This window comes from Zootoca vivipara, chromosome 3, assembly GCF_965207765.1.
Source record: "Zootoca vivipara chromosome 3, rZooViv2.hap1.1, whole genome shotgun sequence".
NCBI classification, from domain to species: domain Eukaryota; kingdom Metazoa; phylum Chordata; class Lepidosauria; order Squamata; family Lacertidae; genus Zootoca; species Zootoca vivipara.
The window spans coordinates 74,198,638-74,221,552 of record NC_142586.1 but is presented as its reverse complement, the minus strand read 5'-3'; the positions used below and the strand labels follow the sequence as shown (position 1 = coordinate 74,221,552).

The 22,915-nt window shown below is 41.9% G+C and overlaps 1 protein-coding gene across 10 annotated transcripts in view; it reads left to right on the top strand.

Annotated features, from left to right (window-relative positions):
- Nucleotides 1-22,915, top strand: part of ARID4B (AT-rich interaction domain 4B) — an 88,228-nt gene that overhangs the window by 12,076 nt on the left and 53,237 nt on the right. For all 10 annotated transcript variants that reach the window (XM_035108414.3, XM_060272856.2, XM_035108413.3 and 7 more), the window contains exons 3-4: nt 17,446-17,556; nt 18,955-19,020. In XM_035108414.3, the coding sequence (XP_034964305.3) occupies nt 17,446-17,556; nt 18,955-19,020 (177 nt within the window). The remainder of the gene's footprint in view (nt 1-17,445; nt 17,557-18,954; nt 19,021-22,915) is intronic.

Genomic DNA, 22,915 nt, shown 5'->3' with positions numbered 1-22,915 from the left:
ACCCTCCAAAATATCAACCCTACAGGTTATCTCAGAAGAGGCCGACATGCATGTCTAAGAATTAGTGGGCCTAGAATTTGATGTCAGATTTAAAAGCTGCCAAATCTAAGCCCTTATTGCAGACAAACCATCAGGAGTGCATCCTAAGGCTCCTGGTGGTTCCTTTGCAGCCATAGTTTTACCTGCTGCATCAGATGCCAGGCAGGTGGGCATGGTTGGGGGGAAAACAGCCTCATTGCGGCAGAGGTTCCCCATCTGTACTATACTTGGCTTGCAGGTACGATAGGTTGATCCTATAGTTTTCTCTTTTGACCTTTCATTGGTGTCTCACAAGCTTAAAACCCACTGCTGGGATTGGTTTTAGGATTTTGCTCTGTAATGGCTTTCTGTAAATTAGATCTTTCTCTGTCAGAACATTCACTTGTTTTCTCAGCAGTGAAACATATTACATTATCCTTTGATGGCAATAATAAACAACAGTCACTTTGCTCGCAGGCAAGTAGGGCACTTAAGTTGTAGTGGTCTCTGGTATGTGTTTCTTCTCTCTGGCGTGGCAACTGCTATCTTTAACCATTCTCATTGTCACCTTTTATATCTTGATTATATATTGATTTCTCTCCCTTGGGGCATTTGTAGTCCTTATATTTGCTCCTCTTTTAATAAATTGTTTAAAGTTCCTCTAGAATTTCCCTCTTGATCTATTCTATTCCTTTGATTCTTTTCCCTGTTGTTTAGCTTCTCTTCTTTTTGATTCTGTGTAAAATCACTCAACAACTGCAAAGTTTTATCCCTCCAATCATGTCCCTCTTTTCTCATGTTCTCTAGATCATGAGCAGGAACCTTTGCATTGAAATCATGTACAGTGCCTAGTTAACTTAAAATCATTACTTAAAACGATGAAGAAGCTGTCTAGTGCAAATTATATACTATTGCAATTAGGAGAAGTGGAACTCAAATTTTCTTAGAATGTTTGTTCCTTTATTCCTTGCAAACATGGAGACGAAAGCCAGTTGCTACCATGTCTGTCCTTTATGCATTGGCTTCTAAATCTAGGTTATACAGTTCCAGAAACAGAAAAGATCCTAGCTGGGTTCAAATCATGGGTTAACCCATGCTTTTCTTTAAAAGCAATAATGCCAAAACCCTATCACCAGGGTTGTATTAAACTGATTCGGCATGATAAGTGGCTAGGCCCAAAGAAAAAAGTACATGCTTGAAAGTATAATAATGTACTTCACATTTGATATGGTCTTAACATCTGTATGTTAACAAAATAGTAGTTACCCTGCCCCCTGAAGAATAATAACATTATCGGAAGATTATTCTTTTTCTTGAATGTGTCGGATTAATTCAGTTAATTTGTAAATAATTGTTCAGATCAGTTTTTTAAAAAACATGACCTAACCCAGACCCTGTGTTTGTCCTCTGAGTAAGGAGTAGAGGGTGGGAACACGACAATGGGCCTTTTCAAGGGTGGCTTCGCACTTGTGGAATGCTCTGTCAGGGGAGGCATGCCTGGCACCATCACTATCTACTTTAGGTGCCAGGCAAAAACATTTCCTAGTCCTTAGTCTGGAGTGGTTCAGGTATTTATGGCCTCTCATGTATGTATAGTGGTTCTTATTCTTTTTTGGCTTTTATACTCCATTTTAATGAATGTACCAGGTTTCTAAGTTGCTTTAGATTGCTTTTGTGAAAAAGGAACTAATAAATTAAATCAAAAAATGAGAAATAATAATAATACTGTACTGATAATATAAAATTAACTCATTTTGCCATTCTCAGAGCACCTTATACACTACTTGTTCATTTTTCAGCTTTTCTATACCCATTGTTGGTACATCGTGGGATTCTTGCTAGTATATTCATATCCCATATGAATTTAAACACTTGCTGAAGCTTGCACACATAAATAGTGATCGTTTTGTTGTACAAAGAATATAACAGTTTTCAGGTTATATAACTTTTCTACAAAGATTTCATGTTTGGTTAACTGTCTTGCATGATTTGCTTTAGCCAGGAAGTGCAGTGTCTGTAGGTATTCAAAAATAACTCACCTTGCAGTTTCCTCTTTATTCTCCACCTAAGATAGTACAGTTTATCAAGTTTTTGTATCTATCAGGGCCACTTACCAGTAGTTCTTATATGATAAACATACATGCACAAAAAGGTAGAATCATATCGCATGTGAACATCCTAGATTCAAATAACTTTTGGTTTATCCAAGATACTTAGTAATATTTCAGATAAAATATGTTGTAAGGCAAATATACTCCATCTTCTCTGTAGGAAATATTTTATGAAGGTACATTCCTGTTCTAAGTTCCTGTATTGTGGACATGGTACTTTAAACCAGAATGTAACGAAACATAAATTGCAAGCATGAGGACACTATTTCAATTAAGTTTCAATTAAATAGAATAATTCATAGTTTTTTCTGTGAATTCTAGGGTTATTTTTCTAACCCTAGAGAAAAATTAATAGCATTATGTTCCATTGTGGGAGGCTAACTTAATTCTGCATTACACTAATTTAAAAACTGGTAGATTATTTGAAAGCATAACTGCAATACTTAGTCTTGTACATTGGTACCTCTGGTTGCGAACGGGATCCGTTCTGGAGGCAGTTTGCAACATAAAAAGGTCGCATCCTGAAATGCCATGTGTGCCGCAATTCGGCGCTTCTGCGCATGCGCAAAGCACAATTTAGCACTTTTGCGCATGTGGACGCACCAAACCCGGAAGTAACTTCCGGGTTCTGCGCGTCCGTGACCTGAAAAGATGTAACCCGCAGCGGATGTAACATGAGGTATGACTCTATATCCCTAAATTGTTCAAAGCAATTTCTAGTTTCAATTTTTTTGTTATTGTAAATGTTTTATGTGACCATATTGTTGGCAGTGCTTATGCTATCTACACAACCTCTGATTCTGTCATTTGGTCTGTTAACTACTGGAGGTCCAATGTGTAATATGTAAGGAACAGCCTTGTCACATGCCTTTGCACAATTTAAATTGTCTGTAATGATTGAAACAGGCTTCCTCTCGCCCATATTGCACTTGTCATCCAGTCATGTATTTCTTCCACCCCCCGCCCCTCACATCAGATTATTCCACTCAGATAAACCCTCATACCCGTTAAGTGCCTGTAACAAATTACACTTCTTTTGAAGTGTACAATTTCAAGAGCTTTCACCCATACCTTCAGTTAGTAGCACAAATTTAGATACTCCTGGTTCAGTTATTAACAGGTATACTACATGACATATTTAATGGGAAGCTGAAAAAATACTCTGGGAGAATTTGCAAATATTATAAAATACACACAAGAAACAAGTATTCACATTGTTTCCAAAATACCCTGATCTAATGAAGAATCTCTCCAATCACAGAAAAGTTCTTGAAACAACTTACAGCTAAAAGCAGCAAAATATTAATATCATTGGGAGGAGAAAAGCACCTTTAATAGGTGTACTTCTAGTGATACAGAAACACAATATGGATTAATTTAAATTTGATCCTTCCACAAAGGGAAAAGGAAGGAGCCCTTTTGCAAAATGATTAATTTCCTGGGACAAACCTAAGATCTGCTTGCAATAGCCTGGGTGCCAGGATAGTGCCTGACATCTCTACCACCTGGGGATCATTGGATTTGGACTGTTTTCAAACACATCCTATGGAATTATATCAGTTACATTTTGTCTGTTAAATTTGAATAATTTTTTGTAATCAAATTGCTTTTTCTGTAGCCTGAGCAGGAGCAGTCACCATTAGAAAAAAGAGGTCAGAATAGGCCAAAATATATGTGGACTGTCCCTGGATCAAGTGACTTTTCTTCTTTAAGTTCTCAAAGCTCTTTTATCTAGCTCACTAGGTGTGTTAATGTTGAGTAATAAACAGTCCTAGTGAGGAGGAGAGAAAGGAAGTCCTCTCTGTAAGGTCAAGCATGGGAGAAGGGTCTGATGGACCTCCACTGGCCCCTTGTACTGATAATATCCACCATTGCTATTCCTTCTTATAAGATTAGGTGTAGCAAAATCTGACTTTATTTATTGATTAAAATATATATTGCTATTCATTTTTAAAAACCAGTAGTTTACAACAAATATATTTATGATGTAATTGTGGCTTTTGGGTATTCTAATGTAAGTTGGTTCTGTTGTAAGTTTTTAGTCTACTGTATTAGGTGCCTTGAGCATCTCTGGGTAGGAAAGCAGAATAAAAATTAACTAACAAAGTTTATGCAGTGAAGAGAACTTTTATGGGCTTTATATTAGTGGCCCAGAGTGAAGCAAATACTTCTGAGAGATTAGTTCTAGTACATACCTTCTTTCCTTGTTCATAGTAGACAGATATATTTTTTTCCTTTTCAGAGGAAGAACTGAACAAGGTGGAAAGCTAGGCTACAGTCATCTAATATTACAAGGGAGGGACAAGTGGTGCAAGGATTATAATGGTAGAGAAATTTTAGTAGGGGACAGTTCTGCTCGACTGAAATCTCTAGCAGTATTGTAATATTACCACTACATAAATTTACAGGAAGACCATATTTAGAACCATTTGTACAACTCTAATAATCCCGTTTCCACTGTGCAGCTAACTCATTAAGAACTTGAGTGACCTGCCTAGCTTGATATCACCCATAGTATTTTGAGTTCGCAAGTAATGCAGTTAACACTGCAGATTCTTGCAGAGGTTAAGCGATGCACATACTTGAGACACTCTGGGGATTCAGTTTGTGTGTCATTCTGTCACGTTTTTGTGGAACAATATATTTATTAAATGTAGTCTAAGGCACAGAACAAAGGCATGCAGAGAAAGTGTGAGATCAGGTTAAGTGGGCTCATGAATGAAATTCAACCTACCCCCATTTTCCAATCTTGAAGCAAAACAAATGTGGAGAACAAATGTGGCAACAGAACCTGTGGCATGGGATGGTGCTGGATAGAGGTGCTGCTCACCACTCGTTATTTACTTCTCATAGTTACCCTCCAGGGAAAAGTCATTATGAAAAGGAAAAATTTTCATGGGAAAAATTCCCACCCCTGGCGCCGTCATTGTTTTACCACTTTCTCAATATGCTGAAGACCTTGGTCTTTGAGAATTGTAATGTGTACTCTTAGGACACACTCAGGTTGTGGCTGTAATTTTTCTTTAAAAATATTTTTTATTAAAGCTTGAAATAATAAAGGAAAGATCGTATACAGAAATAAACATCAAGCATTTTAAAGTTTTTTAATGCTGTCTTTTATACTGCTGTAACCAACTCTGGAAGCTTCTCATGAAGGGATGGCAATAAACCTAAAAATAATAATACTGCCATGTTTGTCATCTTGGGATCTTTAGTTGTGAGGAAGGATGGGGTATAAATTTAATTAATAAATAGGTTTTTAATAGGGCAGAGAAACAAAAAGACATTGTTTTATGTACTTTCATTGTTTGAAACTGTTTTAGTCTTTCATGATAATGACCCAGCTAGTAGAATCAAGATGGAATGTTTAATGGTGTCGCATCTTGCAGCTTCTCCCAGCTGCTTAGCTACAAATGGTAAAAATGTTGGGTAGGTGTGTTAGCAAGCAAGATATGGGAGGAAAGAATGGGATTGTTAGTGCTTGTGTATGAGATACGGGATGCTGAGAACACACAAATATCTGTTTTGTTTGCTTTTATATGTTTTATGTACTACATAGTGTGCACTGCTTAGAGATTTTTGAAATATTAAGTGGTTTAGAAATGCATTTAAATAATATATATATTAAGAGCCAAGATCAAGGGGGAGGGACTGGGAGTTAGATAAATAATGTGCTTACTATCTATTCTTCTGTGAAGGTATTTACATAGGAAACACCTGTGTAAGGAGGGAACCCATGAGAATTTGTTCCTGGACCAACTCAGACACAATTACTGATGATCAAGCAAGCCTGCTCCTCTATTCTGTTGAAGACAGCTGTGGCTTCATAGCAGCTGGCCCTTCTCTGTTACTTTTAATTTGTTCTGGAAGCTGGAAATATCTGGTGCAGTTTCTCAAAATGCTTTGGGAAGTTGAAAGGAGTTGAAGGGTGTTACATGTGAGAGCAGGAGTGTAGCTTGGGAAAGTTGGAAATCCAAACCTCTGGAAAGGCTCTAGAACTCTGATTGTTAGGCTAAATAGAATGCCAGCATATTGTCAGATTATTAGAGAGCCAGGCTCATAGCTATTCTGTATTGTACGGAGGCTAGACACTGCTGTGGCCCTGAGCAGGAACCATAGCACACACAACAATAAATCTATGGAGGCCTAAAGTGAATAAACTTGCATCAGTTGTAATAATCCTAAATGTTGCTTGATAACTGCATATACCATTTTCACAAACAGGATGATTAAAACTGTTCATTTACTGCATGCCCCCCTCCCATGGAGAGCAGTGTTATTTAAGAATTATGGGGCACTTTATTACAGTGATACTGTATGTTTGAATCAAAATACTTTTTTGGGGGGGGGGGAATTTGATTCCCAGAGCTTATTATGAGTATATTTATTTCATCCCTCCCATATCAGGTTTGGGGAACCTTTGGCACTCTAGTTGGTGCTGAACTACCGGTACAACTTCCAGCAGCCCCAGCAAGCTTGGCCAAGAGTAGTTGCAGCTCAAGATCATCTGGAGAGCCAAAGTTTTCCCACACCTGCACAATATAATAGTCAAGCTGTAAATCAGTAATAGAAGCAAATATCATTTTCCAACCAAGGGTGGACACTTCCAAGTTCAACTTATTTCAAGGAAATCAATTTGGGTCCAATGCAGATTTATCAAGCCATGAGCTAGCTTCAGAAATGTGTGCGTATTCTCCTTCTTCCCTTATCTTTCTGGAGTGACTTCCCCCCTTCCTTCCTTCCTTCCTTCCTTCCTTCCTTCCTTCCTTCCTTCCTTCCTTCGTTTGCTCTAAACAGGGTTTAGATTCATCGGCTGGTGACAACCATAGTTAAGGCTAATCAACTTTGATATAGAGCAGGGGTTACGAACAAATTCTGGTTTAGAGAATCCTAGTTCTTATGGCCATGGCTAGTAGTGATACAGATGTGCTAAATAAATCATGGTTGAGGCAAGTACAGGAAGAGAGGGCTGTATTTGCTCCAAAGTAGGCAAGTAAGTCTTATAAGCATGCCTTAGACTGGTTTCCTGTTTGTAGGGAGCCATCATTACATCTACATTGGACTATAACCATGTGCTAAACTTTTTCCTTGAGCGGAACATGGGGTGGGGCTTGGTGGCTTTGTGTTGAGTAAGTACTACCATTTCAGTCCCAACGGTCAACTCTTTATCTCAGTGATCAATAAGCCTCTCTATATAACACATCAAAAGGATCTGAGTCCCAGTGTGATACCAGAAATTCTACATAGACAGTGCTGAGGACACTGTCTCCAACATGTTTTGATTGGTGCCTTTGTGAAGGAATTGCAATTGAAGGAATTGCTAAACGTTGCAAAAAAATTGGCAAAACTGCCGAAAACAGTAGTACAAAATGCAGTGGTACTGACGGTCCTGTTTTAAGATGTTTCCCATGCTACAGAGGAGTAAGCACCCACACTGTGGTGTCCAAACCTTTTTCAAAGAGGGCCAGATTTGATGAAGTGAGGGGCCGTGGGGGCAGACCAAAGTTTTTGAGCTTTTAAGGATTTTATCTCAAAGTTGTTGTGCTTCTTTTAGGATTGAAGTTGTTACGGTTTTTACCCCAGGAAATAAACTGCCACAGGGGCCAGATTAAACTGACCAGCGGGCCAGATTATGCCCCCGGAACGGACTTTGGACATGCCTGCTTTAGGGAAAGAAACCATGTGTGTGAATACATTCGGTTATGAATGACTTTCTCTTGCTTCTTGACCAATTTTTAGAATACTTGGAGGTGGAAGTTGTATTGAAGTAAACAGTAACTTTTGTAGATATTTATTGATACATTCTTGTTTTTTGTTAGAAAAGGTAATGTGAAGTTGTTCTTAGTCTAGAATTATTTCTGTTGTATCTTCGTAATTTGTTTCGATCACATTAAAGTCTACTCAACATATAGATAGGATTATGCAATCCACAATTAGTTCAGGCTGGTCACTTCCCTTGCTCTTGCCATGGACGTTGGAGCCAGGATGACAAGGAGAGGGAGAGGCCCAGGAGCACAATTGCGGTTGTGTGGGGAAAGAACTTAGAAGTGGCCAATTTGTTGGAATCCTCCCTCCCTTTGCATAAAGTTAATTGAGAACCCAAGAGGACTATCTCCACCCAACCTTCTTTGTGCACCTGAAGCCACAGTGGAGCATTGAATAACATCTAATAGTGGCCAGGGACCACCCAGGACCAGGAGTACACGTCCAAGTTTAGATAGCAACAATCACCTCTTTGGACTCTGCTCCTATATTTTTTTGAACAAAGACCACAAGATGTTCTGCATAGTCCAGTGGGCCTGTCGCTGAGAATCTCTGTTCAACTAGAACTCTCCAAGATGAAGTGAAGGAGGCTTACATTGGTGGACAGGGAAAGGTCTAGCATATATGTTGGGGATAATCAAAACACATGCTAGTCACTAGCATATTGATAGCATACCCCACTCTAACCCAAATAAAATAATCTTGTTGACTTTCAGACGAAACCCAAACCTCATACTGTACAAGGACAAAGGCACATTACTCATAGTCTGTGTTAATGAAGTGAAAAAAGAAGCCTGTTTGCATTTTCTAAAGACTTCCAAGCTTGACCTTTTTTAACAGCAAAGCAAGATTATTTTGCAGAAAACAGTTTGAATGGGCAGAAACATCTTGTGGCTTCGATTTCTTCTTTGTGGCATGACATTGAATTAATTACACTCAGGGTGTCCCAGGAATTCTCTACCCTTGTCTTTGGCATGAAATGTTACTCAAGTACCTGAAAACATCCTTTAACATTTAGAGCAGGCATCCCCAAACTTCGGCCCTCCAGATGTTTTGGACTACAATTCCCATCTTCCCCAACCACTGGTCCTGTTAGCTAGGGATCATGGGAGCTGTAGGCCAAAACATCTGGAGGGCTGCAATTTGGGGGTGCCTGGTGTAAGCTATAGTTACCAGTAAGAAAGATACAGTTGAAGAAGGAGAACTGGGGGAGAAGAGGGTAAGAGGGGGAATAGACAAACAAGGTTTCTGCTTGTGTGATGGAACACTGTCCCCTGCCTTGCCCCTTAAATCTGTTCTGGATGTTTCCCCAACCCTCAAGAGCAGATTTGCAGACTGCACAGGTGGAGAAGAGGGGAGAATCCCTTTGTGCTAGTGCTAATCCTTGAGCTTGCACAAAAAGTTGAATACTTCCCAGAGTTCTAGTTGTTTACTTCTCATGAAGGTTCAGCTGCATGTGGGGTGGGTTTTTCTGCAGCAAAAAGGGGAGAAGGGGACCTGGAGTCCTAGTAGGACCCAAGTTTTCCCACCATGGGAGATACCCATGGTAAGTGCAAAGTACATAGAATGAAAGAGAGGTTTCATGTGCAACATTTTGGTTGACATTCCTCACTTTGATGGATGCTAATTAGTAGTGATATGCTTACTGGTGCTCAGAGTGCCTCAGGCATCAAGTTTCCTTCCCCAAGGCTGAAAGATGGCCAGTTAGTAGTAGATACATCTTGTATGGCTTCCAGTAGCACCTTAGAGACCATCTAAGTTTGTCATTGGTATGAGCTTTCATGTGCATGCACACTTTTTCAGATACACACACAAAAGCTCATACCAATGACAAACTTTGTTGGTCTCTAAGGTGCTACAGGAAGGAATTTTTCTATTTTGCCAGACCAACATGGCTACCTACCTGTAATTTGTGAGGCACGCCCCTGCATATTCCAGTTGTCACCTCTCTCTGCATAACTTGTGAGAGTCTCTCCTGCTGCAGATGGTAAGGGATGAGCTTGCTCTGGTTCCCCTAATTTCACCTGTTTAGTTCATCTTTCAGACAAAATGGGATTTCATTGAGTCAGATACAGTACTGGGGCAGACTTAAATTGGCAGCAAGACTGAACTCCTTGGTATAACATCATATAAAAATTACATTTTTGAGGTGCATCTCCAGTTGTATTCCTGTGTGTAGCCTTAATCAAAGAGTAGCGACTCCCCCCCCCATTAACACCTAATGTGAATGCATGTGTGAAACATGATGTATTGCTAAGCCATGACAGGAGGATATGTTGCCTGTTTCACCTTGTCTCTTATACGTCATCTGAAATGTTATACCATGTCAGCTCTTTGAATGCTTTGGAGATGACAATATGTTTATATATTTCTTAGTTTGCATTCTTAGGTTTGTTGGCAAGTGTGTAAAAGGACCCCTGGCCATTAGGTCCAGTTGTGACCGACTCTGGGGTTGCGGCGCTCATCTCGCGTTATTGGCCGAGGAAGCCGGTGTACAGCTTCCAGGTCATGTGGCCAGCATGACAAAGCCACTTCTGGCGAACCAGAGCAGCACACGGAAACGCCTATTTATCTACTTGCACTTTGATGTGCTTTCGAAATGCTAGGTTGGTAGGAGCTGGGACCGAGCAACGGGAGCTCACCCTGTCGCGGGGATTCAAACCGCTGACCTTCTGATCGGCAAGCCCTAGGCTCCGTGGTTTATCCCACAGTGCCAGTTTTTGACACATATTGTAAGCCACATGAAATTCATTTGAAATTATTCAAAGACTGATTGGACTTCAATGAAATGTATAGTTGTTGTGTCTAGCAGCATTTGATTTTCTCTAAGCCACATATTTTTAACTGTGTCTTTTTGTGGGATTTCTTTGGCAGAAACAATTTCTGGCATGTTGGAATGTGAAGGGTTCCTTCTCACCAGCTGAGTCTTTCAGCTGGCTGGGATCACCGTAGTGGTAATAACCCTCAATATTCAAAATCACACCTTTTAGTTAAGATTTTGAAAAATATTTTTGTAGATGCTACTTGGGGAGGGGGGGAGAGACAAATTGTCTTATATTTATTATGTATGAAATGTTTCTGTTGCTGTTCCTTAATCTTTTGCATGGTCGTGGAACTCAAAAGTACTTTCCTAAAAAGCCAATAATTCTCATTAAACTAGAAGAATCTTTTTGTTGTTGTTAAAGCAGAACACTGTTAACAAAGAATATTGTGTCTTGCACCTTTAGTTTTCATTTCCCTCCACTCCCAAATATATCTAATGGGTGGGATCCAGGCTTACCTTCTATGAATAGAAGGATTCAGTGTTAGAAACTGGGGAACACTAGGAACCCCGAGGCACCTGGGACCTAGGTTGTGGGCGGCAAAACAAAATATCTAGGGATTTTTTGGAGGGGGCTGCCCCGCTTCCAGACCAGGCAGCCCCCTCCCCCCCAAAAAAACCCCCACACCTGCCGGGAGAATCAGGGCGTCTACAGGGTAGTGCAGCAGCAAAAGACCGTGTTGTGCTTTGCTCTGACATCACACCTCCCTTGTGCAGGTGAGATAAAGTCTAGCTATAGTAGCACTGCTATTCAGTAATGGTTACAGTGTAAGTGTTTGTGGATGTCAGTTGCGCCACAGCAGCCCAGCTGGTATAAATTGATGGTGGATTGGATTGGAACCTCATATAACAACTTTCATAAGTCCGAAACATCTACAATTGTTACAGTGTAATTTTGTATCACAAGGCTAGGCAAAGTTGGCATGGTTTTTATTTGGGCAAAAATATTAACCCACCCAGAAAAACCATACATGTCTTAGTTCTTGCTTTTCTGGGATTTTATTGTTCCATTTGGATCTGTTGGGTGTTAGCCAGTGGTGTCGTTCCGCTAACACAAGAACTTTTGACCGTGCAGTGGAACTTTCCTTTGCTTTCCTCTTGCACCTCCCCTCCCCCCCCCAAAAAAACTGTTCTAGGGTGTTCCTTCAGTGTTTCTTCAGTGTTTGATCCCTGTATGGGACTGCTGCATTTTCCTGCATTGCAGAGGGTGGGCTAGATGATCCTCAGAATCCCTTCCAATTCTATGATTCTACCGTGTTTCTCATAAAATAAGACGTACCTATAAAATAAGCCATGGCAGGATTTTCATGCATTGACAAAATATAAGACATACCCCAAAAATAAGCCGTAGTGGTGGGAGCAGGTCTGGATGGCACCATGGAAGAGGAAGATGCCTGTCAGCACCCGGAACCGGATGCTGCTGCCCCTCCAAAACACCAAGCAGCGTGTGTCACGCCGAGCTCACAAGAGCCGCAGCGCGTGCCAAGCCCCGACCCGGCGGCAAAACACGCCAAGAGCCGCAGCGTGCACCGCGCCAAGCCCCGACACGGCGGGACCCAGCAGCGCGCCCTGCTGAAGCGCTGACAAAGCGCACAGCAGCAGCAACAGCCAGTTCCGGGCGCCGAGCCGCGGCAGGAAGAGGAGGTAATTAAAAAAAATAAGACACCCCCGAAAATAAAATAAATATAAGACGGTCTCTTATTTAATGAGAAACACGGTATGTCTATGTCTGAACCCTCCAGAGCAGATTTAGGGAGGACGTGTGGGATATGGAAGGAGAGAAAATTTCCATTATGGTGTAGGGTGTGTGTAGTATTTCCTGTCTTTTTATAAACAGCTTATAGACTGTTCTGGTATGAAGCAGTATAGAAATGTATTTCATTGATTGATAGTTAAATTATCTTCTTTGATCAGAACTGTTTACACAGAAGGCTGTAGTGTGCTAGCAACTGGTTTGGGGGAAACTGCTCAGTAGCAAAGCACCACTTCTCTTTCCCTCCCTCTATAGCTTTGCGCACTTACACTCAGTGATGAGGAAGCTGCTCGGGCACCCGGAGCTGCAAACATGACGTGCACCCGGGAGCGGGGCATCGCTACCTAGCTCGCACGTGCAGCGTCGCTACGTACGACGCTGCAGCTGTGAGCAGAGGATCCCTGCACTGTCTGTATGGCGCAGGAGTGGCGCCGCCACCAAATCGCTGCTTGCGCCGCTGCAGTGGGGTGCCGCCTTGTCACCCCTGGAGCCATGGCACCAGGAGCGCACCGCCCCCACATTGTGATGCCACTGCTTACACCACAGCTGCATAATGCCTAGAAAATGCCTGGTTCTTCAAAGCCAGGATTGCCAGCAGCCACAGCTGAGCACTATGATGAGTGAACTCCTAGCTCTTTTAATCTACCAGGCAGATAACAAAAATATTCTGCCATAGGTATGCTAATTAACACATCTAATGTGATTTTTGTTGGGGGGGGGGAAATGTAATCACAAGGCAAGCCACAAATGACAGAATGTAATTGTCCGGTAAATAACACTGTGCTATATTTCCCAACACTTGTATGCAGTTACCATTTTCTGCACACAACTGGCCCTTTTATTCCCTGTTTCAAGGAAGGCTATATTTTATACAACACAATGTATATCATTAATTCTATAAAGGATTATGTTGCACTGTGTTTCATTTTCCTGTATAAAAGCTTGGATAAAAAATTCATGTTCAAACTGAGCCCCACATCTAGTAAACAGCCTAGGATTGGTTGGTTTCCTTGCCAAATACCTGTATATAGAAATCTTAAATTTGGTTTTTAAAAATTGGATCGAATTCTGTTTGTTGGACAGTGTGACTTCAATATTTTATAGAATACTTCAAGCTCAAAAGCTTTAAAAAGGACATTGGCCCAAACAAAGATATCAAAATACCTGGGTTTTTACACACCAAATTTCTTGATTTCATCTGAAACAGATCTATTCATCTTACAGTTTATTAGGGGAAGTACATTGATAGCAGAATTAGTGCCTGTTGAAATATTTATGTGCTCTTGATAAGTGTAAGAGCCCGATGCAAAAAAAAAAAAGAGCAAATAGTTTTTGAGAAAAATAATTTTACAGCCTATTCACACAGTTCCTTGGGGGAAAAATAGGAGAGATAGGGAATGATTGGTGCATTTAAAAAGTGCACTGATATTTCTAGGTTCCTAGGTAATGGAAACAAACAACTTTTTAAATTTACACCATGTCTTACTGCTTTTCTGATTTTAAAAAAATAAATCTAAAAGATTGTGTGAGCTTTGAATTAGCAAGAAACTTATACAGGAAGTAAAAGTTATTTGTGACGAGAGGCCTGCACTTTTACTGTTTGGGAAAGAGGTGACCCATGATGCCTAAAGCATCTGCCCCTCAGCAGTCTGTCCCTGTATGTCTAGCCCCTTGCCCAGCAAAGAAGGGGCTTGCTTTGCAGTTTAGATTTGGAAATTGGCTCCCTGAGGAGTTCACTGAGGAATCTGTTGCACCAACAGAAGTTAGGCAGAGACTGCAGAGCAGGCTGCTCGAGCTCTTCCTTGTTGGGTCCTGATCTAGGGCCTACACCTGCACTAGTTTCCCTCCTCCTGAGTTTAACTTCAGGAAGGGATACCACAAGCTGACAGGCAAGTGTCTGGCTCACTGCTGGTTCAGTGCTTCGAGCCTGGTTTATTCATGCCTGAGAGCCAGCTGTTTATTTATGGCGTCTGCCCCCACTGGGCAGAAGAAGAGAGGAGCGCTTGCAGTTCAGCCCATAAAGTACAGCCTAAGAGCCTGGGAGCACCTTCCTCTTTGTTCTTCCTTGTGTGCTTGTGCATGTCTTGCCGCCTCTCTCCCCCTCTCCATCCTCTGTGTGAGCTCTGAGTGCTGCCCCTGTCATTGTTGCCCTTGGATCCCTGCACTAATGTTAGTTAGGGGCTTGGAGACACACAGGAAGCAGCCATAGATGCCACCTCACCAGCACTCATTATTGACACCACATATGAGCACACACTGTCCCATTAGATCCATTTCTGTTGAAAAATATTGCGGCTGGGGGCAAGACAGGTGCATAGCTAGGTGTGGGAGTGGGGGGGGGAAGGGCAAGAAAAGGCAGAGGAAATGGGGGAGTAGCTCTTATTCACTCTAGGAAAAGAAGGTTCTCAACATGCACACAGCTGGTTCAGCAGGGCAGCCATATATATTTGATCCCCCATTAAGCCAAAGAGGAGAAATTTGAAAGGTGTTTGTGTGGGGGTGTTGGCCAGGAGGAAACAGGTGCAGCCAAGCTTGTCTCTTCAAATACAGTGGAACCTCGGTTTATGAACACCTCGGTTTACGAATTTTCAGTTTACGAACGCCGCGGACGCATCTGGAACTGATTAATTCACTTTCCATTACTTTCAATGGGAAAGGTCGCTTCAGTTTATAAACGCTTCAGTTTATGAACAGACTTCCGGAACCAATTACACCCATGCTTTGGGTTAAGTACGCTTCAGGTTGAGTACTCCGCGGACCCATCTGGAACGGATTAATCCACTTTCCATTACTTTCAATGGAAAAGTTTGCTTCAGTTTATGAACACTTCAGTTGATGAACAGACTTCCGGAACCAATTGTGTTCATAAACCGAGGTACCACTGTAAGTGCTCCTTCTCCCCCCCTCCTCTCTCCCCATTTCTCCCATCTCTGCCTGCCTCCTTCCCATCTTCAGTCTCCTCTGTTGTTTTGTGCATTTGTTTTGTTCATGGAGAGACCTGGTCTGAATAGAGACATTGGATTCTTATCTCATTATACATGACTGGTGGTTTTCAGCCCGTTCAATAACGGGCGCTAGAATCCTGGGGTTCGGAGAAGCGCTTGCGCAGCGCTTCTCCGAACCCTGGGACCCGTCCTTGCTGTCGGCGGCAGGGGGACAGGAACGGAGGAGGAGAAAGCGCTGCTTTCTCCTTCTCCGTTCCTCTCCTGCAGCCGCCGACAGGAAGCAGACATCCCAGGGTTCGGAGAAGCGCTTGCGCAGCGCTTCTCCGAACCCTGGGACCTGTCCTTGCTGTCGGCGGCAGGGGGACAGGAACGGAGGAGGAGAAAGCGCTGCTTTCTCCTTCTTCGTTCCTCTTCCGCAGCCGCCGACAGGAAGCAGACATCCCAGGGTTCGGAGAAGCGCTTGCGCAGCGCTTCTCCGAACCCTGGGACCCGTCCTTGCTGTCGGCGGCAGGGGGACAGGAACGGAGGAGGAGAAAGCGCTGCTTTCTCCTTCTCCGTTCCTCTCCCGCAGCCGCCGACAGGAAGCAGACATCCCAGGGTTCGGAGAAGCGCTTGCGCAGCGCTTCTCCTTAACCCTGGGACCCGTCCTTGCTGTCGGCGGCAGGGGGACAGGAACCCGAGGTACCCTTCCTTCCTCTCCCCCAGCCGCCGACAGGAAGCGCACTCTCCCCCCCGCCTCCTCCAACCGCCGCTCCTCACGGCCAGGGAGGGTTGTGAGGAGGCCTTCGCCGGCCTCCACCCCGGCGGGAGCGGCGGTTGGAGGAGGCAGTGTGGGGGGAGAGTGCGCGCGCGCAGTCTCTGCTGTCCAATCCCTGTATCCCTGGGGCACATGCGCAGTGACCCAGGGACACACGGGACAACTGGACGCAGGGACAACATGGACATTATTATATAGGATAAAGCTATTTTTAGCCAACTCACCCCTTGCTTTTTCATGTAAGACCAATTGCATTCGTTAACAGTCGTCAACAGGTTTACCACACCTATCAGCCAATCACCCATTCCCACCACCCTTCTGAGTAATACCCCTCCCCACCATCTCACTTTATATAAGGGTCTGGTGACTTCTGTTTCAGTGTATCTGAAGAAGTGTGCATGCACACGAAAGCTCATACCAATGACAAACATAGTTGGTCTCTATTGTGCTCCTGGAAGGATTTTTTTATTTTGTAGGATCTAGATCAGGCATCCCCAAACTGCGGTCCTCTAGCTGTTTTGGCCTACAACTGCCATGATCCCTAGCTAACAGGACCAGTGGTTGGGGAAGATGGGAATTGTAGTCCAAAACATCTGGAGGGCCGAAGTTTGGGGATGCCTGATCTAGATTAATATTGACTGGCTTAGCTATTTTTTTGATGTGATCAATGTCTAGGCAAGGTCTAAGCAGGTTAGGTCTGAGTTGGAATCAAGGATAGAAGGAGATGAAATTTGCCAGGCATAATGCTTGGGAACTGAATGAATGGAGAACTATCATGAGCATGATTCATGATTTACTTAGAACAATATGAAGACTCTTTTTTCAAAAGTTTAATATAGAATCATAGAATTGGAAGGGACCCTGAGAGCCAACTAGTCCAACACCCCGTGATGCAGGAATCTCAACTAAATCATACATGGCAAATCGCTATCCAGCCTCTGCATACAAAGTAGAGTACTTCACCTCCCCAGGGCATCTACTGTATTTCACTGGGAAACAACTCCTACTGATGGAAAAGTCTTCCTGATATTTAGCCATTAAAGCCATTGGTTTGGGTCCCACCCTCCAGAGCAGACTAAAACAAGCTTGTTCCATCTTCCATGTGTCAGCCCTTTAGATATTTGAAGATGGCTATCAATTTCATTATTCCCATTGAAAAGTTTTCACTGAAATTTAGTTGTGGATTGATTATTCTTATAAGTGTAGTAATTTTGCCTCTTTTGAAATATCAAGCGATAGATTGAAAGCCAGTTGTGTTCCTTTTTCTTCTCTTCTAGGCCCTTGATGAGCCTCCATATTTGACAGTGGGCACTGATGTGAGTGCAAAATATAGAGGGGCCTTCTGTGAGGCCAAAATCAAGACAACAAAAAGACTGGTCAAGGTCAAGGTATGTATGTGTGTAATTTTTCATTTTAAAAATAGCATATATTCAGAACACTCCACAATGTACAGTATGGGTCTTGCAGTGAGGCATTTTAAGAGGGATGAGTTAGTGAAGTACTTCACTAGGACTGAGTACCCAGTTGTTCTCCCTCCAGTAGATTAACTTCCTAATGGTTTCTAAGATCACTTTGAGGGAGTGACACAAATCATAAGCAGCACTAAAATGTCATTAGTGTTGTTTTAAGAGCAACACCAAAACGTAGACGTTGCATAATCATTTAATAATCCTGCTAAATTTCATTATGCCTCCAATATATCTGAAAATAAAGAAAAACTATAGCCCTCTTCAGGTGTTCTCATCAGGATTTGGGGAGGCTACAGGGATAAGCACACTCCATCTGTCTCCCTTCTTGTTTTGTCACCCTTCACAAGTTGGAAGGCAAAGTTTTGAAGCAGGAAGCCTCATGTGGTGCATGTTCCCTGTCAATTTCAAAACCCTGCTTTTATAAAATAATCATTTGTATTAATATAAAGTGCTGTTTGTTTTTAAGCAGTTTAGTTAGTCAGTTAAATCCAAAGCTCCTGCTCAAAACACTCAAGTTCTATGGGATTCAGTTTTCTACAAATAGACAGTATAAATGTATGTATCTTCTATTGTTTGTGTGTAATACTTCAATCCCAAGCTAATGATGTTATTACTGATTACTTTTCTGTGCCACCCTTTCTTCAAGGAGTTAGGGAAGCATGCATGTGGTAATCTCACAACAATTGATGCTGCTTCATGGCTGAGCAGGAATATGAACAAAGGTTTTCTTAGTCCAAGTCCAGCCCTATGTCCTTTGCGTTACGTCTCATTTTCCTTTATAAGGGGGGGGGGAAATAAGTTAATGGAGATTATAAAATGGGTGGCGCTTCTAATATTTTAGATCTTAGTGTTATTTGTCTGCTAATGGCATAATTTGCAGCAACTATAGACTGGCTAAGACTGGCTAAACTCTGAAATATCTGTACACCATTTGGGGATGTTGAAAACGGATGTCCCCTAGTTGTGGAACGCCCTTCTGTTAGATGTATGTTTAGTGCCTATTATTTTTTCATTTTTTTGCCAAGCAGAAAAAACTGCTGGAGGTTGCAGGCTCACTCTGTGCTTGAATAAAGGCTTGTATTTTAATGATTTGGGCTTTAATTATATTTGTCATATTTGCTCTTGTTATGAAGTGGATTTTTTAAATTAAATTAAATTATAATTGTTTAATTTGGATGAGTTTTAATTGTATTGTTCACCACCACAAGATTGGTGATAATGAAGGGTGGCCTAGAAACATCCTAAATAAATACAGTAAATAGATAGCTATATGTACATTTGCACTGCTTTAACAATCCTTTAAATTGTGCATTCCAGGTAACATTTAGGCATGATTCATCAACTGTGGAAGTTCAGGATGATCACATAAAAGGCCCTTTAAAGGTAATATATTTGAATGATTAACCATGAAAAATATTTTCTAACTAATCAATATATTACAGTGATGTATATATAGATATAAAGTTAGACGTTGAACAATCCTTCTATATTGCACCACAATTACCTTGTGAAGAATGAATAGTTATTATTTAAGCAGGATGTAATATAGTTCGCATAGTATTAAAATATGAGCTGTTCTGATCGATAGAATTTAAGTAGAGTAGTTTGTTTCTGGCATGGTACGTACAGTGATAGAATAGATTCTGCAAATAAATGGGTTGGGATCCAAAGGATAACACACAGTGTTCTGGCCTCCCCTTTTCACTGCAGCTTCCTGGGCTCCCCTTCCCCAACCCAGAAAAGCCACTCCTGAGGGTCAGGGAACAGTGCAGAATGGTGTGCAGTATGTGTGCCAGGAATTGACAACACACATTGCTATGCACATGTGGAAGTGTCTTCTGTTCATTTATGGGCCTCTTTGGATCTTGGATCAAGTGTCCTGTACGGTGTCTTGGCGTAGCTTATGCAATTTCTTCTGATGAAGAAAAAATTAGGCCAGGTCTAGTATGCTGTGTGGAGAATCATGCAAGGGACCTGTGTTAGTCTTTTTGAATTTAAGTCTCTCACACCCCCTATGAGAGCCAGTGTGGTGTAGTGGTTAAGAGCAGTAGACTCGTAATCTGGGGAACCGGGTTCGCATCTCCGCTCCTCCACATGCAGCTGCTGGGTGACCTTGGGCTCGTCACACTTCTTTGAAGTCTCTCAGCCTCACTCACCTCACAGAGTGTTGTGGGGGAGGAGGGGAAAGGAGATTGTTAGCCGCTTTGAGACTCCTTTGGGTAGTGATAAAGCGGGATATCAAATCCAAACTCTTCTTCTTCTTCTATGAACAGCTGGACCACACCCCCATCCCCTATCACAAACTGCTTTTGATATACCCCTTATTTTGAAAAGTGCTTGCCATGTGGTGGAGGGGCTGCTGTACAAGGACAAAAGTCTTGAGCCCCCATTAATAGTATTAGATTTTTGACTGAGCATGTTAAGGAAACAGTGCCTAGCTGGGTAATTTTTTAGAGTCCAGGACAATTTTGGTCTGTGGGGGTTGGACTGGATAACCCATGTGGTCCCTTCCAACTCTACAATTCTGTGATTCTTTGTTTACAGCAATTTCTTGAAATTATTGTAGTGATTGAATAAGTGTAGAAAAATGTGTTGGGAATGGATAATCTTGTGAATTTTGCAGTGAAGATAAATGAGCAGGATAGTTAAATTCCTGTCAGTTTCTCCTCACAGATCTTTCATTAAAATCCATGTATTTTCCAGTTGTTTGGCACATCTAAAACACATAGTTTTCAATTAAGTACATTCAGAACTGCATGCCTGCAAATATTACTTTTTATGGAATATATAATGTTGGTTTTGAGATAAATTATGAATTTATTATTTTAAGCAGTATCAAAATTTTAGTTTTAATGGGACAGACGGTAACTGCTGCCTACAGTGGCCTTGACCATATTCATGCAGCTGCATACTTTGCTCACTCCCACAGTGGTTGGAAAGGTTTCCTTAAATCCAGTAGTTGCCAGCAAAGCTGTTTGTTAGTTGGAATTGTTGGTTGCTGCTGCAGAGCAGTGAAGAGAGAAGGGAATTCCTGTTGTTATGTGCTAGGAGGCAGGGGAGCATTGTGATCAGCACTGTGGAAGTACACTGTTGCTGACAGGCAAGAGGGGTTGTTATACTGGCAGTCAGCAACCTCCCTCCCCCCCTTTCTCTCTTTCACAGTGCAGACTGTGAGACCCCTTGCTTCAGCAGCAGCTCCTAATGTTTATGACAAGAACTAGCCTATCTCTCCACCAGCAACTTCTAGCTATTCTGCTCAGTTCACTGATTCACTGGCTGGTGCTGCGTAAACAAGACCATATGCCGGGTTCCAACCAGAAGAATGAATAGTTTAGAGACTTCTCATAAACTTAAATATTTTTATTTATATGCTGCCTTTCCATAGTTAAAGCTATGATCAAGGTGCCTTAGAACAGAAGAAAAAGACATAATTACAAACATAAGTAGTCATCAACAATAAAGAAATGTCAAAAAGTACAAAACCAAATTGAAAAAAGATCCACTTACCGGTAAATCATAATATCTAAAACAAAGATGCAAAAAAATAAGAGCAACCATCCCCCTCCCCAACAAACCCGCTAGGCAAAACCCGCATAAGCAGCCTCAGCTTTTGTAGCAGGAGTCAGTCAATGCCCTCCCTTCCTAGGACAGGTGGGGAAAAGGCCAGCAAGGAAGGGAGAAGGTCTTCCAGGATTCAATGGAGTTCTCATAAACACATCCTACCTCACGCAGAGATGACCTGCTATCCCTTGTAACATGTTTCACTTTTCGTGGTGTGATGCAAAGAATATGTGTGGGAGTTAAATCCTGCTGCTTTGGGTGTGTTTCCCTGTTTTCTGCTGGAAAGCCGATGCAGGATTTAACTCTGCCCTCCTAACCATCAGGTGACATCACAAATGATGTCAGCTTATGGACAGATGGACGTGATTTGGGGGAAATGGCTTGGTGGACCAAGCGTGCCAACAGGCTGCAGGTTTTTCATCCCCCCCCCTAAAATAAGCAAGTGTAACCGTTGACTTTACTGAAATGGTGTGTGTTTTACTTGCTGATTCCTTAAGTTGTTGAATAAAGCTCAGCAGTCACTCATCTAATAGTGAAAACAGCATACGGCAGAAAAACATTGTTCCTTCTAGAAAACAATGAATGGTAACTAAAGATCTCATAACTGCCATTAAAATGTAAAACAAGTGGTAGTCAGTATGGTGGAAGAAATGTAGCTTTCCTTTTTGTTTGCTATAATATAATTTTCTCCTTTCATATGAACTCTCCAGGTAGCATAAGATAGGAGCCAGAAAGGAAAGATGGTGGTTAATTTAAAGAGGCGTGCAGCTTCTTTTACAGGAAAACTTAAAATAATGCTTTAGAGAGAAAATGGGTGACTTTCTCCCTCCGCCATCCTCAAAAATCTAATAGCTATAATGATTAGAGATTTTCTTTCTTTAATCTTTGAGATTCAGAGAAATTGAAACATCAGTGTCTACTTGTTTAGACTTTTAAGACACAGTAAAAAGAAGTTTGGTTTTTGTTTTAGGCAACTATTCTAGGGAATAACTTTGACCATTAGCTCTTGTTCACCATCTGCTGGCAGTAAGGAAGTAGTAAGTAGGCAGATCAGCATTTCTGAAAAGTGACTTTTGGAAGCATTTTGGGGTAAATGTTGGGAAAGCTGTCTTTTAAAAATAATTTAGGCATACTGACTTATAAGAAACACTTGTTTCTAAGCATAATTTTTGTCTACTCCAGAATAGCAGTTCTATTCTAACAAATTGATTTTCTTTGGCTTATAGTTCTATATACTGAGTTGAATCCAGACTTTCCATGAGTGGAGCTTCACTCATAAGACATTTTCTCTAAAAGAAGGGGGATACAGTTTTCACTGATTTATCCTTCCCTTTTCAGCCTCCTATTCCCCCTCCCAGCCAACACCCCCCCCCCCGCTCTGGTGGGATGAAGGACCCTTCAGAATAGGTAGCACAGGGGACTCCAAGAGGAAATGGTGATAATTATCTCCTTTCCTTACTCCAGTGGTGGCTTCCACTGGATCTTAGTCCCCAAAAGCCCTTCTGTTCACTGGATCCAACTGAAGGAGGTGTTTCCCATAAATAATAACTTCACTGAATGTTTGGGCAGGTGTGCTATACATTCCAGCCATGTCTGAGCAGTCACATTACTACCGTATGTGTTCACTTTGGTGGAAGTCAGTAATGTATGTCTATTTTCCCATGAACTTGTGCCATATGTACTAGTGTTTTTAAAAATCTGAGTTCCGGATTATTGG